The sequence below is a fragment of the Nothoprocta perdicaria genome, unplaced genomic scaffold, assembly GCF_003342845.1.
Source record: "Nothoprocta perdicaria isolate Ctin4 unplaced genomic scaffold, notPer1 scaffold_399, whole genome shotgun sequence".
In the NCBI taxonomy this organism is placed as follows: Eukaryota; Metazoa; Chordata; class Aves; order Tinamiformes; family Tinamidae; genus Nothoprocta; species Nothoprocta perdicaria.
Window position 1 is genome coordinate 132,343 of NW_020455642.1, and position 21,935 is coordinate 154,277.

The 21,935-nt window shown below is 50.5% G+C and overlaps 1 protein-coding gene across 2 annotated transcripts in view; it reads right to left on the minus strand.

The window, feature by feature from the left end:
- The window catches only part of ARIH1 (ariadne RBR E3 ubiquitin protein ligase 1), a 52,989-nt gene that overhangs the window by 26,230 nt on the left and 4,824 nt on the right, over positions 1 to 21,935 (minus strand). Inside the window, exons 1-2 of one of the 2 annotated variants that reach the window (XM_026045111.1) lie at positions 21,800 to 21,903; positions 3,007 to 3,074 (exon numbers count right to left, since the gene is read on the minus strand). In XM_026045111.1, coding sequence (XP_025900896.1) covers positions 3,007 to 3,074; positions 21,800 to 21,838 — 107 coding nt within the window. In that variant the 5' untranslated portion in view covers positions 21,839 to 21,903. Of the gene's footprint in view, positions 1 to 3,006; positions 3,075 to 21,799; positions 21,904 to 21,935 lie in introns of those variants that run through there. The other variant, XM_026045112.1, reaches the window with a different exon arrangement.

Consider the following 21,935-nt stretch of genomic DNA (forward strand, 5'->3'; position numbering starts at 1 on the left):
AGGCTGCAGCTCTACTTCAGTATCTTTCTACACCTCARCGTGATTAAATGGGGCCTCTGGTTACACACTGGACTACCTTTCTTCTGAGCAATGCTCAGAGGGAGCCTCCTTCCACGTGACGCAGGGGAGCCGCATTTCGGTCTGTGCAGCACGCAGAGGTCCAACGCATGCATCACATCGGGCACTAGCAGCTGAACTCCGGCCTTTCCCCCAGTACCTGCTTCTGTCCTCCCAGTAAATCCAGGCCAACACACCGGCCTCGCTTCCAAACACAGCCAAATAGCTAGTGCCTCACCGGTGGGCAGAACGTTTTTCCCGCTGTGGATGTTGTTTCAAGTGGAGGTGAAACACACACCTGTAACATATTTGGCCTCTTAATAACTCCATGCAATTAGCCCACGGCAGAGCTGTCACAGGCAAAAATAAGCTGCTCTTCAAAAATGAGCAGAACAAGACAGAATTGCAACTGAGAGGTTTCCATGTTTTAAAATAGGGAAGCTTTCATCTCACACTCAGACCAGCAGCTCTCACCACATATCGAAAACGAAGCCCATCAATTTATTTGCTGTCCCAGAGGCAGCGCTCGATAAGGCAGCCTGTTGGGTCACGCCGACTCACGCTGAACTAAGGTAAAAGAGGGGTGGGTTTGGCCTGCAAAGAAATGCCACTGRGCAGCTGAGCTCAAGCTCCGACTTGGTAGGCAATCAAGCACCAAATCTTGCACCAAATTTTGTACCTCAGCAAGCACTAAACTGCTCCACACCGCAGGCAACATCAGCAATGCGCTGGGAAGGCTTCCTGGAGATGATGAGGAGTAAGAGAGGCCAAAGATATACCAGTTAAACGTGTCTAAAATAATAAACCCCCCAGAGGGGAAAAAAACAGTTAAAGAAGTCTCCAGTCTGTTGCAGACTCTGCAGTAGCAAACAACAGGCTGCAGATCTCAGACTGAAGGGTGAAGACCAGGTGAGTGGCTACTGATTCTAAGTTTTGGGTTGCTTTGACGTGTTTGAAATATCTTTTTTTTTCCCTTTCCTTTCAAACAGAGCAAGCCCCTGCAGCTCCCCCTGAAAGCTTTGCAACCAGCTCATTCCTCAGCTCCTCCACAGCAGCACAGCCCTGCTCTAACACTCGCTGCAGGCACACAAAGCAAGCGAGGCTCAGGAGGGCCCTCTGTTTTTGGAAGGTCAGGTCCATCCCTGGGCTTCACCAGCTGGACACCTTCTTGCCAGTGGAAACCGCTCTCTAAATGGCCCAGTTTTCAGGGAGCAGATGCCGTTGCCCCCTCAGCTCTCCCGCCGCCCAGCCTGGCTACCAAGACTTCTGGCCGGCTACTTGGCAAAGGGATGGCTCCAGAGGAGCTAACTGAAGAGGTTTTTTTGCATGTTTTGCTAGAACAACAGAGCATCGGCAGCACAAACCCCACAGGTGTGCCACAGTTGTGTAGCAAGGGTCACTTGCAACATCCCCCACAGGGATAATGCTATAGAATTAAGATAAGTGTTCTAATGAACATGTGCTGAGAACTACTGTTTACCTGTTGATTTTGTAAATATTTACATATATTTAAGATGTTTCTGTTGGAAACTGTAAAGCCTTTTAACAGTAATGCCTCACACAGAAGCAGCTAATATCCCCCTCTTTGAAAAAGAAACCAAAGCTTTTTTTTTTCTTTTTTTTTTTTTTTAATTAGTACCAGTCTTAACAAGCAAAGATTTAAGTGAGAAGGGCAAAAAGCCTCTTGTGTAAAGAGGTCAAATTCCAGTACCTCGATGTCAAGGTACCCTGAAGCGAGATGGAGACAGCAAACAAGAGGAAACTTCAACGTGACCAAAAGCAGCAGCACCAGAACCTCACGGAGCAGACAGCGGTCATGCCCAGGGAACGAAAGCCATGTGCTTAACAGCTGAATCAAAGCTAAATAACTTTGTTGTCCCCACAACAAGAAGCCTTCAGGYACCTCTAGTGTTAACTAATTGAGGCCATTAATCTATGGAAAATAGAAGCGCAAACCTTTTTTTCTTTTAAATCCTATCAGTTCAGAAGAAAATCTAGGTCAAGCAAAACCTAAAAGATACCCAAGCTCCATGAGGACCCGGAAACCCTGCACAGGAGCGGGCAAAGACGGCATTAACCCCCTGCCTTGAGGAAATTCCTCAACTGCAAAGTCATCCGGGAGCATTTGCTGCTCCTCTACCCTGGTGAAAGCAGCTGCCACAGACAGGCCAGGCAAGGACCGGCCCCAACCCACAGCAGAGAACATTTATCAGCTGTTAATTAATATTTATTGAGCTAACAATACTATCAAAGTCTGTCTCTGCACAAGCTTTTATAGATTAAACATCCCAGCTTCTCCTACCATGGTCACCAAGCAGGGAAATAACAACCACAAAGACTGAATGAAGAAGGCAGCCCCCGAGACATGGTCCTGCTGCCCTCCCACCACGTCTGTGTCCCTCGGCCCCTTGGGTCAGCAAAGCCTCACAAATCAAAGGCATTGCATTAAAACCAACTTCTTGCTCTTGCTTTCTGCTGCTTCTAAGCCAGGCTAATGCTCCCATCCAGGTTTTCAGGAGTAATTTCTCCTCCACAACTCCGGGGTAATAAAAGAAAGAAAGCAAAAAGGAAGTAGGGCCCGTTGTAAGTGTAGCAAACTATCAAATGTATCTTCACCAGCAACCCGCTGCGAGAATGAAGATTCAAAGAGGAAAAGCAGGGGCAAAACGCACTGCTGGAAGGGAGMAGGAAGGCACAATTCAAGCCACTATTTACACCCAAACTAAAATCCAGGGCTGCAATGGTGAAGCCCAAGACAACTTCCAAAGCTCCTTTGAAGCCTAATAAGCATCGTTACTATTAAAAYGAGGAGTTGCTCTTGAGCCCGAAAGGCTGCTAAGGGCTGGGGGGAGCACCTGGAGCTCTCCCGCACCCTGCACGTTCTCCCACTGTCACCACCAGCGCTTCTTGCAGGCCTGCAGTGCTGCTGCGGGCTAAGATGGCTCTTACCTCTCCATGAGCTTCTCCTTGTCCCAGTTGAAATGGCTAAGCAGTATCCGAGTGATAGTCGCTGGATTCTGGAGGGGAGAAAGGAGGAGACAATTAGGAGCAAGGGAGTAAAAGGCTGACGAAGCTGCTGTGCTGTTATGGGCACCCCAGGCACTTGGGGCAGCCAGTGCACAAGACAACGCACATTGTCCACATGGACCACATAACGTAACACTGGAAAACAGTTTATCACGTAGCAGGCAATAAAAATTAGGAACCACTCTATAGAGCAGAAGAGCTCTATAGAGCGGGGAAGGGCTCAAGAGTCAGGGAATCCGAGAAGAGAAACAGACCAAATCACGGAGCATCCCCACAGGCACCAAGCGCATCCCACCTCCCTAATCCAAACCCTCTCCCTGGGGCCCGAGCACGTCCCCGCTGGGGCCGGGGCCGGCTGACACGCGCGTCCGCTGCCATCTGACACCAACAGGGACGTTGGCCGCGAGGCGAATTTTCCACGGACACCGTGAAGCCGATGAAAAGTAGGACATAACAGAGCGAGGCAATTTGCGGGGCCCCCGGGCTACAGCTACAGCTTCCAGCTGCCAAAAAAGCCACTGCTGCCCCCGAAGCAGCCGTCCCTGCCCTGAGCCCRCTCGCTGCCCCCTTTCCTCACCCTCCCGCTAGCACAGCTGCTTTATGCTAAACCCTGCAAACTACACGCTCCAAAACCGAGCTTTACCTCCTCCTTCTCAACACTGCTTTCCTCCCGAGCCGGTTCCCCAGTYGGCTCCATGTGCGGCCGCAGTAGCACGAGGGGGAAGGCAAAAGAGGCAGTCGGAGACGAGCGGGATGGTGGGTCTGGGCAGGAAACAGCATCAAAACCTCTGCTGATCCCGAGCCCGGGGCCAGTGGGCACCATGAAGGAGCCTCGTGGTTTCTGCTTCGCAGGGCAACGCTCCTCTCCCCTCCGCAGCGCGCTCTTACCCTTCCCAACGCCAAGGCAGCTCGCACAGCGGGACACAAAGGCATTTTGGCAGCTTCCAACTTGGGCAGCCCCACAATTAGAGCAGCATCATTTTCTGCAACAAGCCTTGCCTCGAACCGAACACCCRGAGTTTCACCCATAGGCTTCCCTGGCTAATCCTCCGGGCACCCTCCCATGTTCATCCAGGGATACGGTCCCGTGCCCAGCTCCTGAGACACGCCGGCTCCACAAAGAGGTTGCGGGCAACGGTGCAAGCGGCTCATCTTGAGCATGAGGATGCTCTGCTCGGAGCAGGGAGGCTGCTCCAGAGACGGGCCAGGAGGACGCACAAGAAACCTGCATTTTCTTTAATTCTCAAGCAACAGCATTAAAGTTTCTATTAGCCCAAAGTCCTGCCTGCCTTCTCGCTGGGCACCTTCTAGGCAGCCGGCTCGGCCACTGCATTAACGCAATACCTACTGAGGTAGCGACCTGTCACAGGGATGTTTGGGTTTTTTAAGCAAGAAAGTAGAAACGCAACTCATGCTGGAGAAAAGGGCACATTAAAGGAAGGAAACTGCTCTGCAGCGACCGCCGGGAGCCCCAGGGCTCCCCGAAGGGCAGCGGCTGCAGCAAGAGGCTCTGCTTTCGTCAGCGGCTTCTGCGCTTGGCCGGGAAGCAGCCGCCACGCAGCTCTGCCAGACCTGTCTCTACATTAAGAGCCCCTAAASGTCCCAGCAGAGCCACGGGAGAAGATTAGCTTTGTTCTGTGTAGGGGAGGTGCAAGGTAGCCTGTCACGCCAGGCTTACGCTTCAGAGCCCGGTGCTGCTAGTTCAGTGCATGGAGACAAATAATGTCACAAGAGGGGAAGCTTCTGTCGCCTTCCTGGGCTCTGGCCTCCTCGAGCCGCAGCAGGACCTGTGCAATGTCCATTCACTGCGAGCAGGGAGAAGCTCCCGCCGGCTCCGTCACGAGGCTGCTCCTCGCCTCRCGGCCACACTCCAGACACCACCAAAATAGCCTGACCTTTCAGCCTCCGGCTGGGGGCTAACCCGGCCGCCGCTGCCCCACGGCGCAGCACAGGCACGAGCTGGGAAGCCCCGGGGAGGGCTTGGTCCCACCTGCGCCCGCCGCTGCAGCCCGGAGATGGGTGCAAAGGGGTGGCACAGCCGAGACTGTCACTCCGAGAGCAAGGAACCCGCTTTTTGCAAGGGGTACTTTCTGTTTACAGGAAAATTAATAATAATAATCATAATAAGCAAAGCAGCCAGATGGTAAGCCGGGAAAAAGCGCTCTCAAAYGTCCAGCCTCCACTCCAGTGTGCTTTGGTGAGAGCTGGAGCGGAGGAGCTGCTTTACAGCTCCATGTCACACAGCCCAGGMGAAGAGCGCCGGGAGCTCGAGGCTCCACCGCCTGTTGCTATCCAGACAGAAGCRCAAGCCGGGAAAAGCAGCCATTTTGTGGGAATTCTCTGCCTGCAGAGCCRGTGCTTCACCAGGGATTTCCTCGGCGAGCAAAGCAGCTAAGCGCCCATCTGCTCCCAGCACGTTCTGCTCACCGGCTACTTTGCAGCGGGGATGTTTACATTTGTTGCTGCTACCTACAGCATCGCACTCGGGCGCAGCGGGGCCAGCGTTGAGACAGAGGCCCAGGAAAACCCTGGAAAGGTTCGGGAAGGAGATGTGCACGTCTTACTTCAGCACATAACCCTGCGCCAGAGGAGGAAACAAACCAAATTGCATCATGCGGTGCAACGTCCTCAAGCTGGAAGCTTAGGTACAAGCATTCCAGTTCGATCAGGTTCTTTCTGCCCCCAAAACAGGAGCGTACGGATTGGAGGGAGGCACCTGGACGCGCACAAGCCCTCTAAGTGATTTAAGGCTTAAGGATTAGTGGGACRTTAGCTCAAAGGGGAGGTTCAAGCAGCGGAACTTGCAGCACGGCCGTTGGCAGCACCCCATCCGTCAGCGTTTCCCACTTTGCAGATGAGCTCGGCGCTTCATTCCCGCCTTTACGGCGGCCAGAAGGGCGCTGCCGAGCGCAGCCTCCGCCGGGCGCCCCAGCCGCCCAACGCCAGCGTGCGCCGCAGGTTGAACCGCTCCCTAACAACCCACGYGCCGCTCTCAGCTGGGCCCTTCCCACCTCCCTGACAGCTGGCGCTCACACAGGCATCATTTTGCAGCTTCCYGTTGCACAGTTTGGATTTTCCTCTTGCAGTGGGATAAGCAGCGCCGTTCCCGGGACATCGGGTGGCTGGGAAGCTGGATCAGATGCGCTGCCGGGTACGGACAGGGCACAAACATCCGCTGGGCTTGACACGAACTGGTCAGGAACCGAGCGTCCCCATAACTCAAGAAAAGCCCATTTCTCCTCCAGGATGCAGAAAAAGCTGGAGCAGCTTTGGGGCCAAATCACAGGGCAGCGGCGCTGCCACAGCGCGGTTGACCTCGCTCCATGGGTGCGCCGAGTGACCTGCCTTTGTAAAACTCTGCACATCGACGCTTTCAAAAGACCACTACGTAAACCCGACAAACACAGGAACTTATTTCTCCCAGCTTGGCAAAACTGCCCTGATTTCGTCTTCTGCCACYATTTCTAAGTGCTGAGCATCTGCAGGGCCCCATCTGCTGAGGRGGCTACCTTCAAACTTGCTCGATTTTATCCATTCAGACTAGTCACTCTGAGAAGCTGCTGGAAGACCCTAAGGTCCCCCAATATTCCTCGACTTAAGTATAAATAGCATAGAAGAGAGTTACTGTCATCATACACAATGGTGTCTGCTTCAGTGTTGTTCATCTTGGCCTCCTCCAGCCTACTTCATCCCATTAAATGTCCTTCACACACCACYTCTAACTTTGAGGATCAGGATTTACAAAGTTACGGCTTACTACCATCACATTATGGCATAAAAAGGTAGCTTGATAATAATGATCTCTGTTTGTAGTAACCTGCCTGCATTTAACTGGTCCAAGAAACAGAAAGGAGGCAGTCAGCTGCTTTACGTTTCCATTGAGCCTTTTGGAAAGTTTTCAGGTTAATCATTAAGAGCCACGACAAAGAGCTAATGTCTAACAAAGGCTTTAAATCAAGGAAATTACTAAGGTGACAACTCCAGGATGAACCGGCAGATTTGGAAGTGCAAAACTCAATTCAGTGCATTAAGTCTAAATAAATAAAAGCAAACGCACATTCATCAGGGCGCTTCTCGAGCGTTCCGGACAGCCCTGGCTCTCGCGGCACTGCAGAGACTCTGCAGACCCCCAACCCAGCGCCAGTTTAAAAGCTGCCCATGGATCACGGCTGGGGAGGGCATTTGAGACTGTTCCAGCCGTGCTCGCTTCTACACGAGAGCACAGGCTTGACAGCAAGACACAGAGAGCTGTCACCTCATTTCTGCTGAGCAACGTTGCCTCCTGCTTCCTCTTGCTTCGGTTCTTGGGCATGAAGTCAAGCCTTTAAGGAACGACGGCACGGCTTTGGAAACACCGGGAAATGGAGCTGCTTAGGCCACTTTCGATCAAGGAGCGTTCCTGACTGCCCACAAAGGCAGCCTCACCCGGGCTATTAGCCCTTCGGTTGTCTCCCACCAGAAGAAACTTGAGGCAGGCGCCCACACCCAGCAACGTGAAGCACAGCTACAGGCCCCCATGTCTCCCCTGAGCAGCTAAAGCTGACGTTCTGAGAGAGAACTAGAGTGGAAGCACATGAGTGCGAGTACGTTGCAAAAAAACAAGCCATTTTTGCTTTAACCTTCTCTCCTCCTGCCTCCCACTCACGAGTTCACAAAGAGCAGCCTCAAAAGAGTAGGAGAGAGTGATGGCACCATTTCCATATAACTCAATTCACTATTTCAGTAGCTCTTTAGTATCTCCCATTATAGAGGAGGAAAACAGCCCATGACACACCACAGCTACACCAGGAAAGGAAGGATCCTCAAAGCATCTGTGACACCGGAACGTTTTGGCACGTGAAAGACCTGAACATGAAGGACTCACAGGTTCACCTGGTGGGACTCGCATCCTTGGTGAGCACCACCTCTCCTCTCAGGCCAAACCTTTAGTCAACACTCCAAGCCTCACAGTGTTGCTTCTACCTGCACGAGAAACCAATGAGACAACAGATGCCAAATGCAGGGGACTATTTGGGAAAAGCATGAAGAGACCCATCTCCCGCCCACAGACAAACTACACGTGGTCACCTTCCTCGCTCATCTGCCGCGCGCTGTTAAGGCAGGTAGTGTCCACAAAACATCCTTTAATGCCCCTTCTCTCAAGRGTACACCTGCATGGACTTGCACTGTAAAAATTCTCACCCCACAGCACACGCTTTTGCGCTTACCTGCTAGTCACTGCGCTGCCCATAGACACATACCACAGACAGAGCCAGCTCCACCAAATCTGCTTGGAAAKGCCCGTCAAGATCAAGTCCAACTGTAAACCCATCAAATGCAAAAAACATTGATCTTCTCTGGACAACAAGCAAATCTAACAACAGTGAGGAGCACCRCGTGATACTTTTAGCCCCTTGGGATGTTGCAGACCAGCAGTCTCTAAAGACCATGAAAGACACCTGGCTGTCGCTTCAGCTCTCCTCTCATCGAACCACTGCAATTCTCCAGTGCTGAGTTCAGAGAAAACACCCTGTGGTGGTTCCAGAGGGATGCAAGGGCACATCTGGCCACAGAAGGAGATGAAATGTGAAGGTTGACCAGAACCAGGTAAGGAACCTCCTGGCTTCTCCAGAAACACAAATGGTTCAGCTTTGTGCCGCCTCTATGGTCTCTTTCCAACAAGGAAAGGTAACAACTACTTGGATTATTCGGGGCTCTTTGAGGTGTAATTCATTCAAGCAGCATCATGCCTCGGGGTCCGAACAACCTTGCAAAGACAGTTTGAGAGGAAGAGTCTGAACTTACAGCAACTATTTTGAGAGGGGGAAAAGACCTTCCTGAACAAGGTCAGCAGCTGTTCACAAAAGTAGTTTTGACTATAATAAATAAAAAAAAATAGGATAGTAACAGACGAAGCAAGAAAACAGTCTGTAAAACCTGTTTCAAAGACACTACATCCCATCACCACAAGACCATGAAGAGATGGCTTTGAAAAAAAATTTATTTCAGCAGCAAAACAAACTCGCAGAGGTGCCGGCCCCGGGCCTGCCGCCGAGCTCCCGGTGTGCGCRGCGGACGCGGAGGAAGCGAGCCGGGCACCGGGGGGGTCGCGGCGTTATTTTTAGCCCAGGTCAGGATCACGGCATGGCCAGCCAGCCAGGTTGGCACCACTTGGACAGCGCGGACTCGCTTCCAAGAGTTGTCTTTTTATAAAAACCTGCCTGTTGAGAGCCACATGCCGAGCACGGCCAGGCTGTGGGTTCCAGGGTTCATGCACTCTCCAAATTCTCTTGCCCCAAAGCCTTAAAAGCYAGGAGGACACAGGCTGCTGCAAGGACTGGTCCCTCGCGCCTCCTCCATCGTCCCACTAGCAGCTTTGTCCTTCACCTCCAAAAGCATCATCCAGAAAAGCATRTTTCTCACCTGGAAAATGAGCACAATGTCATTTTTGCCAGCTTTTTCCAAATGTTTTCTCCATTGGAACTCAAACCTTGAAGGAGYTCGCCACCTCAGAGTACAGTAGAGCTATTAATAAGACGTATTATTAATCTAGCCCTGTCTATAGTTTCAATAGTGTCTGGGGGCTATTTTCGGTTGGGATACCAAAACAGATTTAAGCAGCAACTTCACAGCCGTTGGCACCACTCCCAAAGAGGCATCCCCAACGCTGCCCTATCTGGAGGCCACCAGCACAGAAATGCATCTATTCTCTTTTATTAACCRGTTTTGGAAAGACTCGAAGTGGCATGTGTCAGGTCAGCGACCCGTCGAGCTGATGCACAGCAAACAATCCCRCGTGCCGCCTTGGGCTGCGGGGAAACGCCGGCGTCGGGGGCGTCCAGGCCCTCTCCCGAGCAAGGCGAGCACTGCCGGGAAAGCAGAGACCTGCCCACGCGAGCTACGCGGAACGGCCTTCTCGGAGGGAGAAACAGACGGCCGAGGGAGAAAGCTGAAAGGCTGCAAAGTCATAACTGCTTTTTGCAACACCACAGATGTCTTTGGAACAATTTAAAGGCAAAAGAGTTTCCCCACTTCTTTTTCATATATAAATATCCACACACATAATATGTACGTACATAAATAGGCGAATTTCACTCCTTCCTCGCTGTCTGCCTTGTTCATTTTCAGATTTTATTCAAGAGGCAGATCCACCCCCGGCATCTGTGCTCGTGTTCTGGGTGTGTTGCATTCGCCGAGCCCGGGACCGCTCCTCCTCACGCAGCCTCTGCTCGTTGGGGTTTCCAATCCCTTCCGTGGCGCCAGGAACAGGCTGTTCCCAACGCTGCCCAACCAATTACTACTACACAGGCACAGCTGGGACTTCTCCGTGGATTTATCATGCCCTGAAGGTAGGAGGACTTCACTCGTGCTGCTTTAAGCCTGTTCAAGGCAACATCTGGTCARAGCACTTGGGCACTAGGCCCTGGAAGGATGCTAAGACACAGAGATGTTTCAGCACTGGCCTATTCTTACCACCCTCATAAATGGGTYTGAGTTTTGTTTGTTTCCAACAGCAGCTTTACAGAAAGCTTCTTAAAGCACGATAAGCAACTGTATTTTGAGTGTTCATTGCTTCACTCCCTCTAATCTGTTCTTAGATAGTTACCTCACTGAAAAATGTCTACCCTGCTTCCATAATTTTTTGAAGATGACAGAAGTGAGGCAAACTTTAAGCAGATGAGAATATTTCCYGACACTTAACAACACAGCAATACGCGTACTAGAAAAGACAAATTCCTGATAATTTGCAGACAATGAATTGTAGACAATTTCCATAGGAGAAAACATTTGTTGGCTCAAACATGCGCCACCASGGCAGGAGGACAACCTGATAAATCTAAAATATTTATAACAAATAACTGATTTGCTGGATTGAGTTATACAAATTCCCTAGAAAGACCTCTCGAAATGCCCTATTCTCATGTCTCAAAGGTCCTTCCGAGAATGATCAAAACAAAGGTCCTCTCTTCCCAGGATCACACTCCAAGGCTATTCAACTTAAACTGCTCTCTCAAGCACTGCTCAAGTCTCCAGCCATGGGTGACCCACCTCCGAGCTGCCTTTGCTGCTAGGCAGTACCGGAAAACACCTATTCCAGAGCAATTTGGTCCGGCACAAAGACGGTTTAGATGTTCCTCAATGGGACTAACAGCTAATCCCACCAAACCCTGCATGGTCTCCAAGTCGATTCCTCAGAATCAATCACCCCCAGGGTAACTCCCAAGCAGGGACAGACTCTTGTCTCAGAGCACATTGCCAGGCCAAATTATGTGTTTTTTYCCCCTCCACAGGGAAGGTTTTTAGCTGCTGTGACCCATCGCCAACATCTGGACTTCCACTGCAGGGCCTAATCAACATTTCCAAACAAAGCGGGGACATAGGGTAGGGAAAAGCAGCAAGACAAGAGAACTATCTCCATTAGCAGCACTCAAGTAGTGCCTGGAATCGATAACTTGGACATCTCCCTTGAAAGCTAAATGAAAGTGGGCCCAATTAGAAACATCTCTGAGAGCCACAGTCAGGTTCTCTCAAACATGCTTCGATGCACGGCCGCAGCAGAACGTGGCCTTCAGAGTGTGCAGCAGCCAAGAAACAGGCTCAGCAGAAAAGGGTTTAACAGTAAAGTGCTGGGCTAGGAGAGCAGTAGAGCTTCTCTGAAGAAAACAGAACCCTTAACATCTTCCATCTTATCTTTCTTCTCCAGGCCCTGGCTTGGTCGGCATCCAAGCGCTGAGCCCTTCCCTGCCCGCTGCCTGGTTTCTTGCTCGTGGCTTCATCCCCTCCTTGGAGCAGCTTTACCAAGCACCTCCCTTTGGCAGGAGGCCAACTTCACCCAACACCGCAACAGCCCCCTGCTCCGCAGCCCCTCACAAAACACCCCTTGCTGGGGCAGCCTCGAGTGCCGCCGCTCCGCAAAGGCCCCGAATCCATACATGCTCCCAGCCCCGAGGCAACCCACCACTTGGATTTAGCCAGAGCCCCTCCTTCGTGATCCAGCTCCGTAACTGGACCGTGATTCTTCCCGTCACCTTTCCAATTGCCAGTACCAACGGTGCCAATGAATTTTCTTTGCCCCGTCTAGCAGAAGGCCGGATATCTTCCAAATTCCAGCACATGCCCAGGTGGGAAGGCCTTAACCCTGAACAGCTGGGGAACTGGGGTTTTGCACTCACCACATCCCCCCATGAACAGGCAACAAATCTACCTGCTTAATGCCTAGGCCTTTGTCTGCAATTCCTGGTCGGACAAAAAAACCAAGTCTTTTAACACTTTTAAAAGAGATAGGCCCRGGAAACCACTGCCAATACAGCAATTCCTTGGGAATGTAATCTTTGGCAATGCTTTTATGTTGGCAAAAGCCCCAGAGCAGATGTCATTATAGTTTATATCACTTCCCTGCACAAAATAAGCTCTACCTGCAAAAGCACTTTTTTTTTTTTTTTTTTTTTGCTGGCAGAAGCTGCATCTGCACTAGGAAAAATCTGCCAAGAGCCTTTTTTCCCAGCAAAACTCTTCTTGCTCAACACCGTTACTGAATGATGACTTAGCAGTTTGTTTACCACACCATGCTCGCTTAACCCTGCTTCTTTCCATGGCCAGAAAACCAGAGCCCCCAACAACGCATCGTTTCGGGAGCCAGGAGTTCCACTACAAGGAGCAGCTTGGCCTGTTTTCACCTCAAAACACATTTTCCTCAGGAGGCAGCACAGAAACCACCTCTGAAGACAGGACATGCTGCCAGTTCCCTTGCTCAGCCTCAGTCATGTGCTTTTTAAACACAATTACCAGTACATATATCCACTGCAGTATCTAACCCCTGTCGACATTTTTAACCAACTACCTCGACCCACTCACGTTTGAGAGAAAGCTCTGTTGGGATTCAGTGCAGAAATAATGGAAAACTAGCTGTGGGAGAACAGGAATGCAGGAATGCCTTTCCAGCCTCTTCCCAATCTCCTCATTTAGCTGCTTTAAAGACCTGCCTTTCTACAAGCTTGCACTCGTTTAAGCTCAAGTTTGTTAAAGTCTGTTAAAATCAGTGAGCAGGTGCAAACCCTCCCAAGCACCTTTTTCCCTTTTATTAAATAACAGGGTATGCAATTTTGTATATGATTTTGTATATGATGAACCAGTGCTGAAGAGCATCACCAGAAGAGAATCACTGAAATAGTAAAGTAAATGATGAGAGACTGAGAAATTACTGAAGAAATTTAGCATGCTGCAAGTGTTCTACCTCTCCCTAAACGAAAATCAAACCATTTCTACTATCACAGTATTAAATTCYCAAGGGAAGGCAAAGTATTTCACGTTTCTACAGGCAATAGTTCAGGATCTGCATCATCCTGTACATTAATTCTCCACTGCTGACTCTCCGTCCTGACTCACTACATCTGCATTTATTATCAACTATCTTTGCTCAAGATGACAACACCACAGCAGAGCATAATTTCAAGTGTACTAAATTTTGCCTGTTTTTAGTGATACAAATAAGGAGAATTCAAACACATCATCTTACCAAGTAGAGACGTAAATACGAAAGGGATTACACAGGCTCATTACAAAACAGGCTAGTGTATATATAAAACACGAAACAAAGACAAAAGTCAGTTTGCCCAGACAGCCCCTTTGGTTGTCACAGCAGAACCATCAGTAACAAAGGTTTGCTCAGGAGATCTCCACAGTATTCATAGTTTTGTTGCCGTTGTTGCTGCTGGTTGACACAATTTCCTGCCTGCACACCCATGGGATTTTAACCCCCAAGCCATTCACAGCARCGGAGCAGCCTCACACAGCCTCGAGTGGGTTAACTCAAGCAGGAATGCAGAACGCAACGCCGCATTCCTCATTTCAAGGCAGGGACGTTATCGGAAAAGGGAAGCAGAGTTATTTCTTACCAACTTTCTATCCCAAACCGTCGTCCTATGTGAAGTGTGGCACCCAGCGCAGCTCTGTCAGTGCCGAGCGCTTCCTCCGCCGTCTCACCTCACCAGGCCGTGGGGCTTCTGCTGCCCCATTTGAGATTTCTCCTTGGGTAACACCCTTGAGATGGGGTCTCCCACATGCTGCCTCTTCCTCGAAGGAGCCTTCAACCCATCTTTCCAGACCCCAACTTCCACCTCCCAGCGCCAGGATGGAATGCAGAGCACAAAGAGTTAACTTGAGTCTTTTTGCACAGAAAAGCTCATTGCAAGGGAGGCTGTTTACTCATGCGAATCCTCCYGTTTTCCCCTAATCCCTCCGCACCCGCTGCTGGCCAGACAAAGGAATGCCGGCCGCTTGGGTTACACAAGAGCTCGCGCAAGCCAAAGTTATCTACCGGGGAGGAGATCAAAGTTTGCAACGAGGAGCCAGAACCTGGCAAGTTCAACACGCTGCCCGGCCACCCGCGCGCCCAGGACAGGCTCCCACAGTTACAGCTCCAGGTATAGTTACACGGCTGCTGCTGACAGCGCAGTTGAGCAACTCAATCACCACCTCRCCTGGCGAAGGCAGCAGAGCAACCGTCTGAAGGGTCACAGGGCTGATGGCTGCGARGAAGAGGAGGCGCGTTCAACGAAGGCTCCGCTGAGCCCCTACCCAGTCCTGCACACCAGCTCTACGGGGAATGCCCTAAGCCAAGGGCACCGTACAGTAGCACCCAGATAGCCAAGGCCCTTCCCGAGGCTGCAAGAGAGGGAAAGCTTTGGAAGCGCTGCATCTCCCAGAGCATCACTGGAGACGCCAGCAAAACTGCAGCCTCGAGCCCCGGAGCATGTGGAGCGGACCCGCAAGGGAAGCCCTGCCACAACTGCCCATAGCATCTCAGCCCGGCGCTTGGAAAACCAAAGAGAAAATCCCAGTGTTCGCAGTGACAGACTCTCACTTCGCAGCRACTGTTCCACCACCTTCCCACACACATCACAGTGCGGGAGCAGGAAAGCCAGGCAGGCCCCTGGGGGCTTTCATGCAACGGACTTGCTCAAACACCAGCTACTTCTCCTGTGGCTCTAGCAAAGTTCTGGCAAAGCAAACAGGTCAAACGTCCCCTCAGCAGAGCACTACGCTGACACCACTTACCCCACAAGGCCCTTCTGGGCTTCATCCAGCTTCTAACATCAGGTGTCAAACAGAAACTTTTAGAACCATTTACAATACTTAGGTCTATACCTTGGAAGAAAGCAGCTTCATGCATTCACCTTYGTAGGAGAAACAGCAGATGAGTTGAAGAATCCTTGAAAGCAAAGCCCCTCAAAGGCAGCTCTTGTGCCAACTGGTATTTCCAGGTGCAGCTTCACCAGCTCTCTTCCAGTTCTGTGTTTTTACTGGGCATTCGCCACTTCAAGAGGTTTTATTTTGCTCAAGTAGAATCCTTCTTAGCAGCAACTTCCCCGGTATCCTGCTTAGCTGCTGCAAGCCAAGGTTAAGAGCCTGCGTTCCTCACCTGGGGAGGCAACRCTCACAGCATCACGCTGTCACACACAGGCTACTTCAAAGACGTGCTGTGAAGGCAGGAACCAAATCATCACGCTTTGAATTTGCCTTTGGAGATGACCAAGAAGCCGAGTTTAAGCTGTCTGGGGAGCAACCAAAGGGCACAATTCCCAATGCGTTTCCACAAGGCAGGCCAAGGTTTCCAGAAGAGGTATCTAAATTATGACCAAACCAGCTTTTTGTTTTTCCCAGAAAATATTTCTAACAGCTTATTAGCTTCTTCCTTGTTCTGAATGATTTAGATACTGTTCAAAGTACCTGTGCAAGGCTCCGAATTTGAAATTCTGACGTTGGCAAAGGTTCTCGCTCTCCAAAAACACAGGAAGGACTCAGTGCAGAATTGCTGGAACCACTGTATTCACGCAGCACTCAAACGAATTTTCCACAATGAGCTATTCCAAATTCCAAAAATAATCGCCCAGCAAACTAAGCCAGGAAAACAAGGGACTTCGTTGGAAAGGGTGCCTGCAGTTAGAGGGACACTGCAAATTCTGAAGCGCCGACTTAGGAAGTGCAAACACGACTGAGCTGRGCGAGGGCCGAGACCTGGCGACTCGAGCGGCCGTTCACAGGGCGCCCCTGGAAGCCGCGGGGCCATCGCGCCTCAAGATCGAAAGCAAAAACACAGCAAGCGGAGGCAGGAGTGGAGCAAATGGGCCACAAACTCCCCACATTCCCAAAAGCAAAACCCAGAATGGCGAAGACCAAGATATCAGCTAAATTTTCATCMCCAAATCACAAAATCAGAGCTTCGGCTCCGTTTGGCACAGAGCCTCCAGCACCGATACCCTACGAGAGCCCATCCTTTCTCAGCCACGCGGGTGTCTGTATTCTGGACCACASTCAAATTCCAACTGGAATTTTGGGTCCCTGCAATCCCTCCAAGCTCATTCTACAGTAGTGGGGCTGCAATGCTCTTGCAAACGCAGAAGCTACTGGATGAGGGCCTGAAATTCAGCAGCACTGCACATCCATACGTGCTCAAAAGCCTCCCAGCTTTCTTCACTGGTGCCCAATAATAAAATCCAGCCAAATGCAAACAAGCAAAAACACTTCTTGAAATATTTTTAGATCCCTTCAACTCAAAAAACAAGTAAAGGATGTCCATAGGTTTGGAAGTGGGACAACCCTGAACAGATAGAAATGATTTTTGTAAGAAAACCTTGACTCGCTATTACAACAAGAGCACAGTTCAGAGTTGGATGACCGTTTCCTCACGCTGCTCTGCTCCATCAGACTCCGAATCGTGTGGAACAGTCTCCTTGTTTTGTTTATCTCGTTCATGGAAGTACTGGGAAGAAGGCTTGCTTTCAAATTAGAAAACACACAWAAAATACAGTAGGCGTCAGGGAGACTTGGAGGAGACACTGCGCAAGGAGCTACTTCTGACTTAGGAGTTGGTGCTGTCACTTCAAGCCAACGCTGAGGTGCTGCAGGTCTCAGCTTTAGGCCCAAGCAGGAGGAGACCGTCACAGCGAGACTCGCTTCACACTCCTGAACATATTTYTTTTTTTGACCAAACAGCACTAAACAGAAATGTGCCATAATTCTGTGCAGGGCCAACACTACATCTCCATCACAAAAACAGAGGCAGCGTCAGAAGCTTATTTGTATTTCCARTAGTGACGCTTAACTCAGGCAAGCTTAAAAAAGGAGAGGCAGAAGTTGGGATACGTGGGAAAGTGAAAACTGTTGCTTCATCTTGCATTTTCCTTCCAACATACCAGGTTGTACCCAGAAATAGCCCTCGTTTCACACCACGAAGCATGAAACAAGAGCTGTTGTTTCAATCCTGACTTCTCCAAGTCACTGGAGCCACCAGGTCCTCATGGAAGTGGCATTTCTACTTTGCCTGGCCAGTTTGGCTCCTAGCAGCTCAAATTAAACCGACAGGAAATGCCAATTACTGTATCTACAGCTTAGTATTCCCTCCTATGATGGGATGAATAATAATATAAATATTTTAGAGTAGCTGAAACAAACAGTGTTTTCGGTTTCACTTTGAAGTGTCCCCAACACACCCCAGTCCCCATCTGCAGSAAAGGCCATCAGGAGAAAGCTGCCTGTGGTGATTTTTGCAAAATTATGTTGGGGCAAAAAAACAGCATCAATTTTGACTCGTGGCCAGCCACAAGATTTGCATTTGGCCTAACAGAAAGGGAAATCTAAAGCACTGAGCAAATGTGCCGCTTAAGTATCAAGCCTAGGTTAGGCTGGAGACTTGCACGTACACAGGGGCAAGGTAGAAAAGCCTCCTGTGATTTATAAACCCTTGCACAAGGTTTTCTACTGAATTCAGAACTACAAGTCTTAGCTGTGACCAGATACAGAGTCATTTCCAGGAAGCCGCTGTGGTCCCACAGAGCAGCTCTCGGGAACAAGCTCCGTCATAGCGACGTTTGCTCTGCTCCTTGGAAATATTAAATGCATTCCTGCCATAATGAAACACCTTGTAAACGCCACACGACAGAAACTGCAAGTTTAACAAAGCGTTTCCTTCCTGCATCATCACATCGAGGAGCCAGCAGCCGTTCCCTGTGAAACAACCAGCCGTTGACTAAGCGGAGTTAGAGGGTTGCAAGCGGATCCAGGCGCAAGGGGCATCAACCTGAAGCACTGACTCCCACAGCCTCCTACTTGGCGCCTGGCAAGAGGTTTTAAGCACTCCACATTTTCAACCTATCATCTCCAACACAAAATACAGTTTTAAGCACAAGCCTGCACGATAGCAGCAAGTCCCGTTGCTCCCCATCCCTCTTTCGGGCAACCTATTTTGAACATTTGGCAGCAGCATTGGGTTACACCACCGGGAGGGAAAATTCCCGAGTTACGCCCAGGAATCGGGATGTTTTGTTCTGTTCCACCACATCCAGCCTCCCTTTAACATAGCCACTTTTCCCAAGCAACAACAGGTCGACGCTCGCGGTAACAGAGCTCTGCTTAGCGGCACAGCAGCACTCAGGGAATATTCATGGYGGCCTCTCAAAAAAGCTGCTCCCCAGCAAATTCAGCAAGTGGGGAACGGTAACGTGGGGCTTGGACATCTTTTAATATCAAATTTTTTAAGCCACTAAAGCCCTGTACCTGTTTTGAAAGGAGAAACTCAGGTTTATCAGCTAAACAAGGAAGGAAAACTCAGCACAAATATTCTGGTATCGCACGCTCTCTGTTCTGTTCTTAAAACATGTTATTTTAAAGCCTTGGGGTTAACGTTTTGTTGGCATTCCGTGTGTTTTGCTTTAAACCCGGGTCTTGAGCAATTTTTGCCCTCTCTCGGAGCTGCAGCCCAGTGTTTTCGGCTCCTTTCCCAAAGGTTACAGAGGTACAGACAGAACCAACGCAGTCAGTGACATCAAACCCGGCCAGTGACATCACAAGGATGTCCCTCAGCCGCTCAAAAAAAGGGGTCCGAAAAGGAAAAACCACCAAGGCAGAAAGGCCCAAAGCGCTGGGGCTTGCGAGGAGAAACACAGCCTGGGACWCACGCTATTTGTTCGCAGCAGAAGCAAACACGCTGCTCTAAACGTTTGCAGGTTTATTTTCAGAAAATCGAGAGCAAAGATATAAATAGCAATCAGGGATAAAAATAGGGGGAAAAAAATCGCGAAGACTTATTTGGAGAATCTTTCCTCCTGAAGGACTGAGAGGAAGAGCACAGTTTAGTCCAGGGGGAAAACAACTCTTAAATAAAAACTTTTGTTTAACGCAACTCGCAGACACTGCCCTCCCTGTCTACATTTTTGCAGCTACTCCATAAGTTGTTTCATGGAAGGAAAGAGGAAAAAAGAAAAGGGAAAAAAAAAAAACACTTACTTTTATGGCTAAAATTCAAAATAACAACCTGCCAAATGAATTGCTATTCCATGAAAACACAGCGACATGAGGAAGCGACACCCTGGCCTGAGGCTGGCACTAAAAGTCCCAGGCAGACATCAGTTAAGGGGTTTATTTTCGCACGTGGCAGGTGAAGGGGAGTTCTCATTGGGGGTCACAAGGGTCAAACCAGATTATCAGTGTAAGTGCTAAATAGTCTGCAAAAAATCATCATTAAGCACCTGAAATCCTGCTTACAGCCAGGCAAATCTGTAGCACCAGTGCAAAAATATTCTGGGTATTTGAGTCATCCTGAAACCCTGCCGGTTCACCGGGAGCTTCGTGGTCTCCAACGGCCAAGTGAGCCCAAAGCAGCAGGTATCGGCTCTACGGGGCCCTCCCCCAGAGCACGGTGCTCTCTACCCGCACAGCTTGTATGTTTGGTAGCCACCAAAAGTCTGCCACAAAATAGCTACTGTTTCAGCATGGTCTTCAGCAGATTAAACCTCCATAAATAAGGAGTTTTTCCACACACAGATGTCATTTGCAAGTGGCTAAAAAGTATTGGAAAATGAACAAAAATTGGTCTCTTTGACTAACATTTATCAAGGAATAAACTGCTATTCAAATATAGCCTTTTAGCACAGACTGGAGCCCAGCTCCGTATGTATGGGAATTACATGGGCCATGTCTCATCCCCAGACACGGATATTCTGCTGCTTACTGATAATCATCTTTGCACTTGGGAGTGAAAAGGTAACTTGAACAAAAAACGTATTTATACCTGATTTTTGGATCGGAAATTGGTACCTTGGCAGAAGGCTTATAGCCAACTTTTCCAGGTACAGGGCCCTCCCGCATCACAACTTCACTTGGGCAAATAAGTCGCCAAGTGCTACAAACCATAACTGCAACCATAATCATTTGACACCAAGATGTGAATTTTGATGCACAAGAGACCAAAATCCTCCAGGGCTACACTGGAACAAGTGAATCACAGCCTGCGACCAAGGATCTGCAGCAGGATCCCGAGCCAACGTGACTCCAGAAAAGGTTTCCTGAACCAGTAAAGGGGCAGCAGCAATCCTGGTCGGGTGCCAGGAGCAGGGAATAAACAGCACAGAGCCCTGGAGGCTTTTGCCACAAAGAAACAGCAGCGAGGATGAGCAAGTACCCAAGCACCAACTGAATTAAGCTCATTTACCTCCAAACAGACTAGGAAACAAATAGCAATAAGCTGACGTTTAAAAGCAATTCAAGACAATTGCATGTTTTTCTACCCTCTTCTGACATATTCTAACGTTTAAGCTGACTTTAGAGCTCATGTTTACTCTGAGCGTACAACAGTTTTCTGTACTCTTCTCTATTAAACCAGGAGCAACAATTGCAAACCCGCTGCTGGGGGCGGGCGTAACTACGACGTGGCTGCGCAGACTGTTTCACAACGAAAGCGGGGCCCTCTGCAGCTCCCCAGGTCCAAGAAGGGAGCAGAGTCCTTTACCTTTATTGACTTTTGCCCACTAGTTCTGCTGCTCTGACGTCAAGCACACGAGTTGCACGAGGGCGGCGCAAGAGAAGGAAAACACACAGACTAAGAAGCCTGGACCTCGACTGAGAAATTAGTTTGGGGAAAAAAAGGGGAGCGAATTCAGCACACGGGCCAAGACGGGGAGACCCCACCAGTAGGAACACGTGTTGCTGCTCACCGTCGGGGACATTTCTGCCACTTTACTCATGTACAGATGAGAGAAATGGCAGAATCGGGCCGTGGTTTTCACCACCTTGCTCGCTAAACGCATGGTGCCCATTTCAGCCGCTAATTCAACGAGCACAAACCTGAGGTTGGCCCACATTTGCATGGCTAACTCGCTGCCCGCGCATCTGCGCCCCGATACTGGGCTCAATAACAGGCAACAAACAGATACCTGTGTTTAACAAAGACACCTCCTTTAGCTGCGCGCTCCGGCAGGGAGAAAGCTAATTTAGATTCCTTTATCCAGCCTGACGTGCACGCTGCTATATACGAAGGTTAGTGTATTTTGACTTCTGAAGGGCCATTTACCCATTCCCTCGCCGAGCGCCCGGGCAGCCGTGCGTCCCACGYACGCACAGCGGCCTTTTCCAGCGGCCAACATCCCGCTCCGGAGCCAAGAGCCGACCCGCGGCTTCCGGAACGGGCGGGCCGCCTCCTCCCGCTCGCCTTCCCTACCGGGGCGGGGGAACAAAGGAAACCCCGGTGCCCAGCTCCCGGCACCTGCGGGAGAAGCGACGGGGAACACGGGGCGAGCGGGGACAAAGCCGGGCCCTGCGGACGGACGGGCTGCGGGCGGCCCCGCCGCACAGCCGGGCACGGGGGGCCRCCCCGGGCCGTGCGCGGCGCCCAGAGGCCTCCCGCGAGAGGCGGGCGTGTTTGCGAGGGCCCCCCCCGTCCCGGTCCCCCGCCCCGGCGCACCTGGATGACCTCGTTGACCTCGCGGATGCACTCCACCATGTGCTGCAGGATCTGCTCGGCCGTGAGCACCTCGTAGCGATAGTCCTCGTCCTGCTCGGGGCCGCCGCCGCCGCCGCCGGGGCCCGGCCCGCCGCCC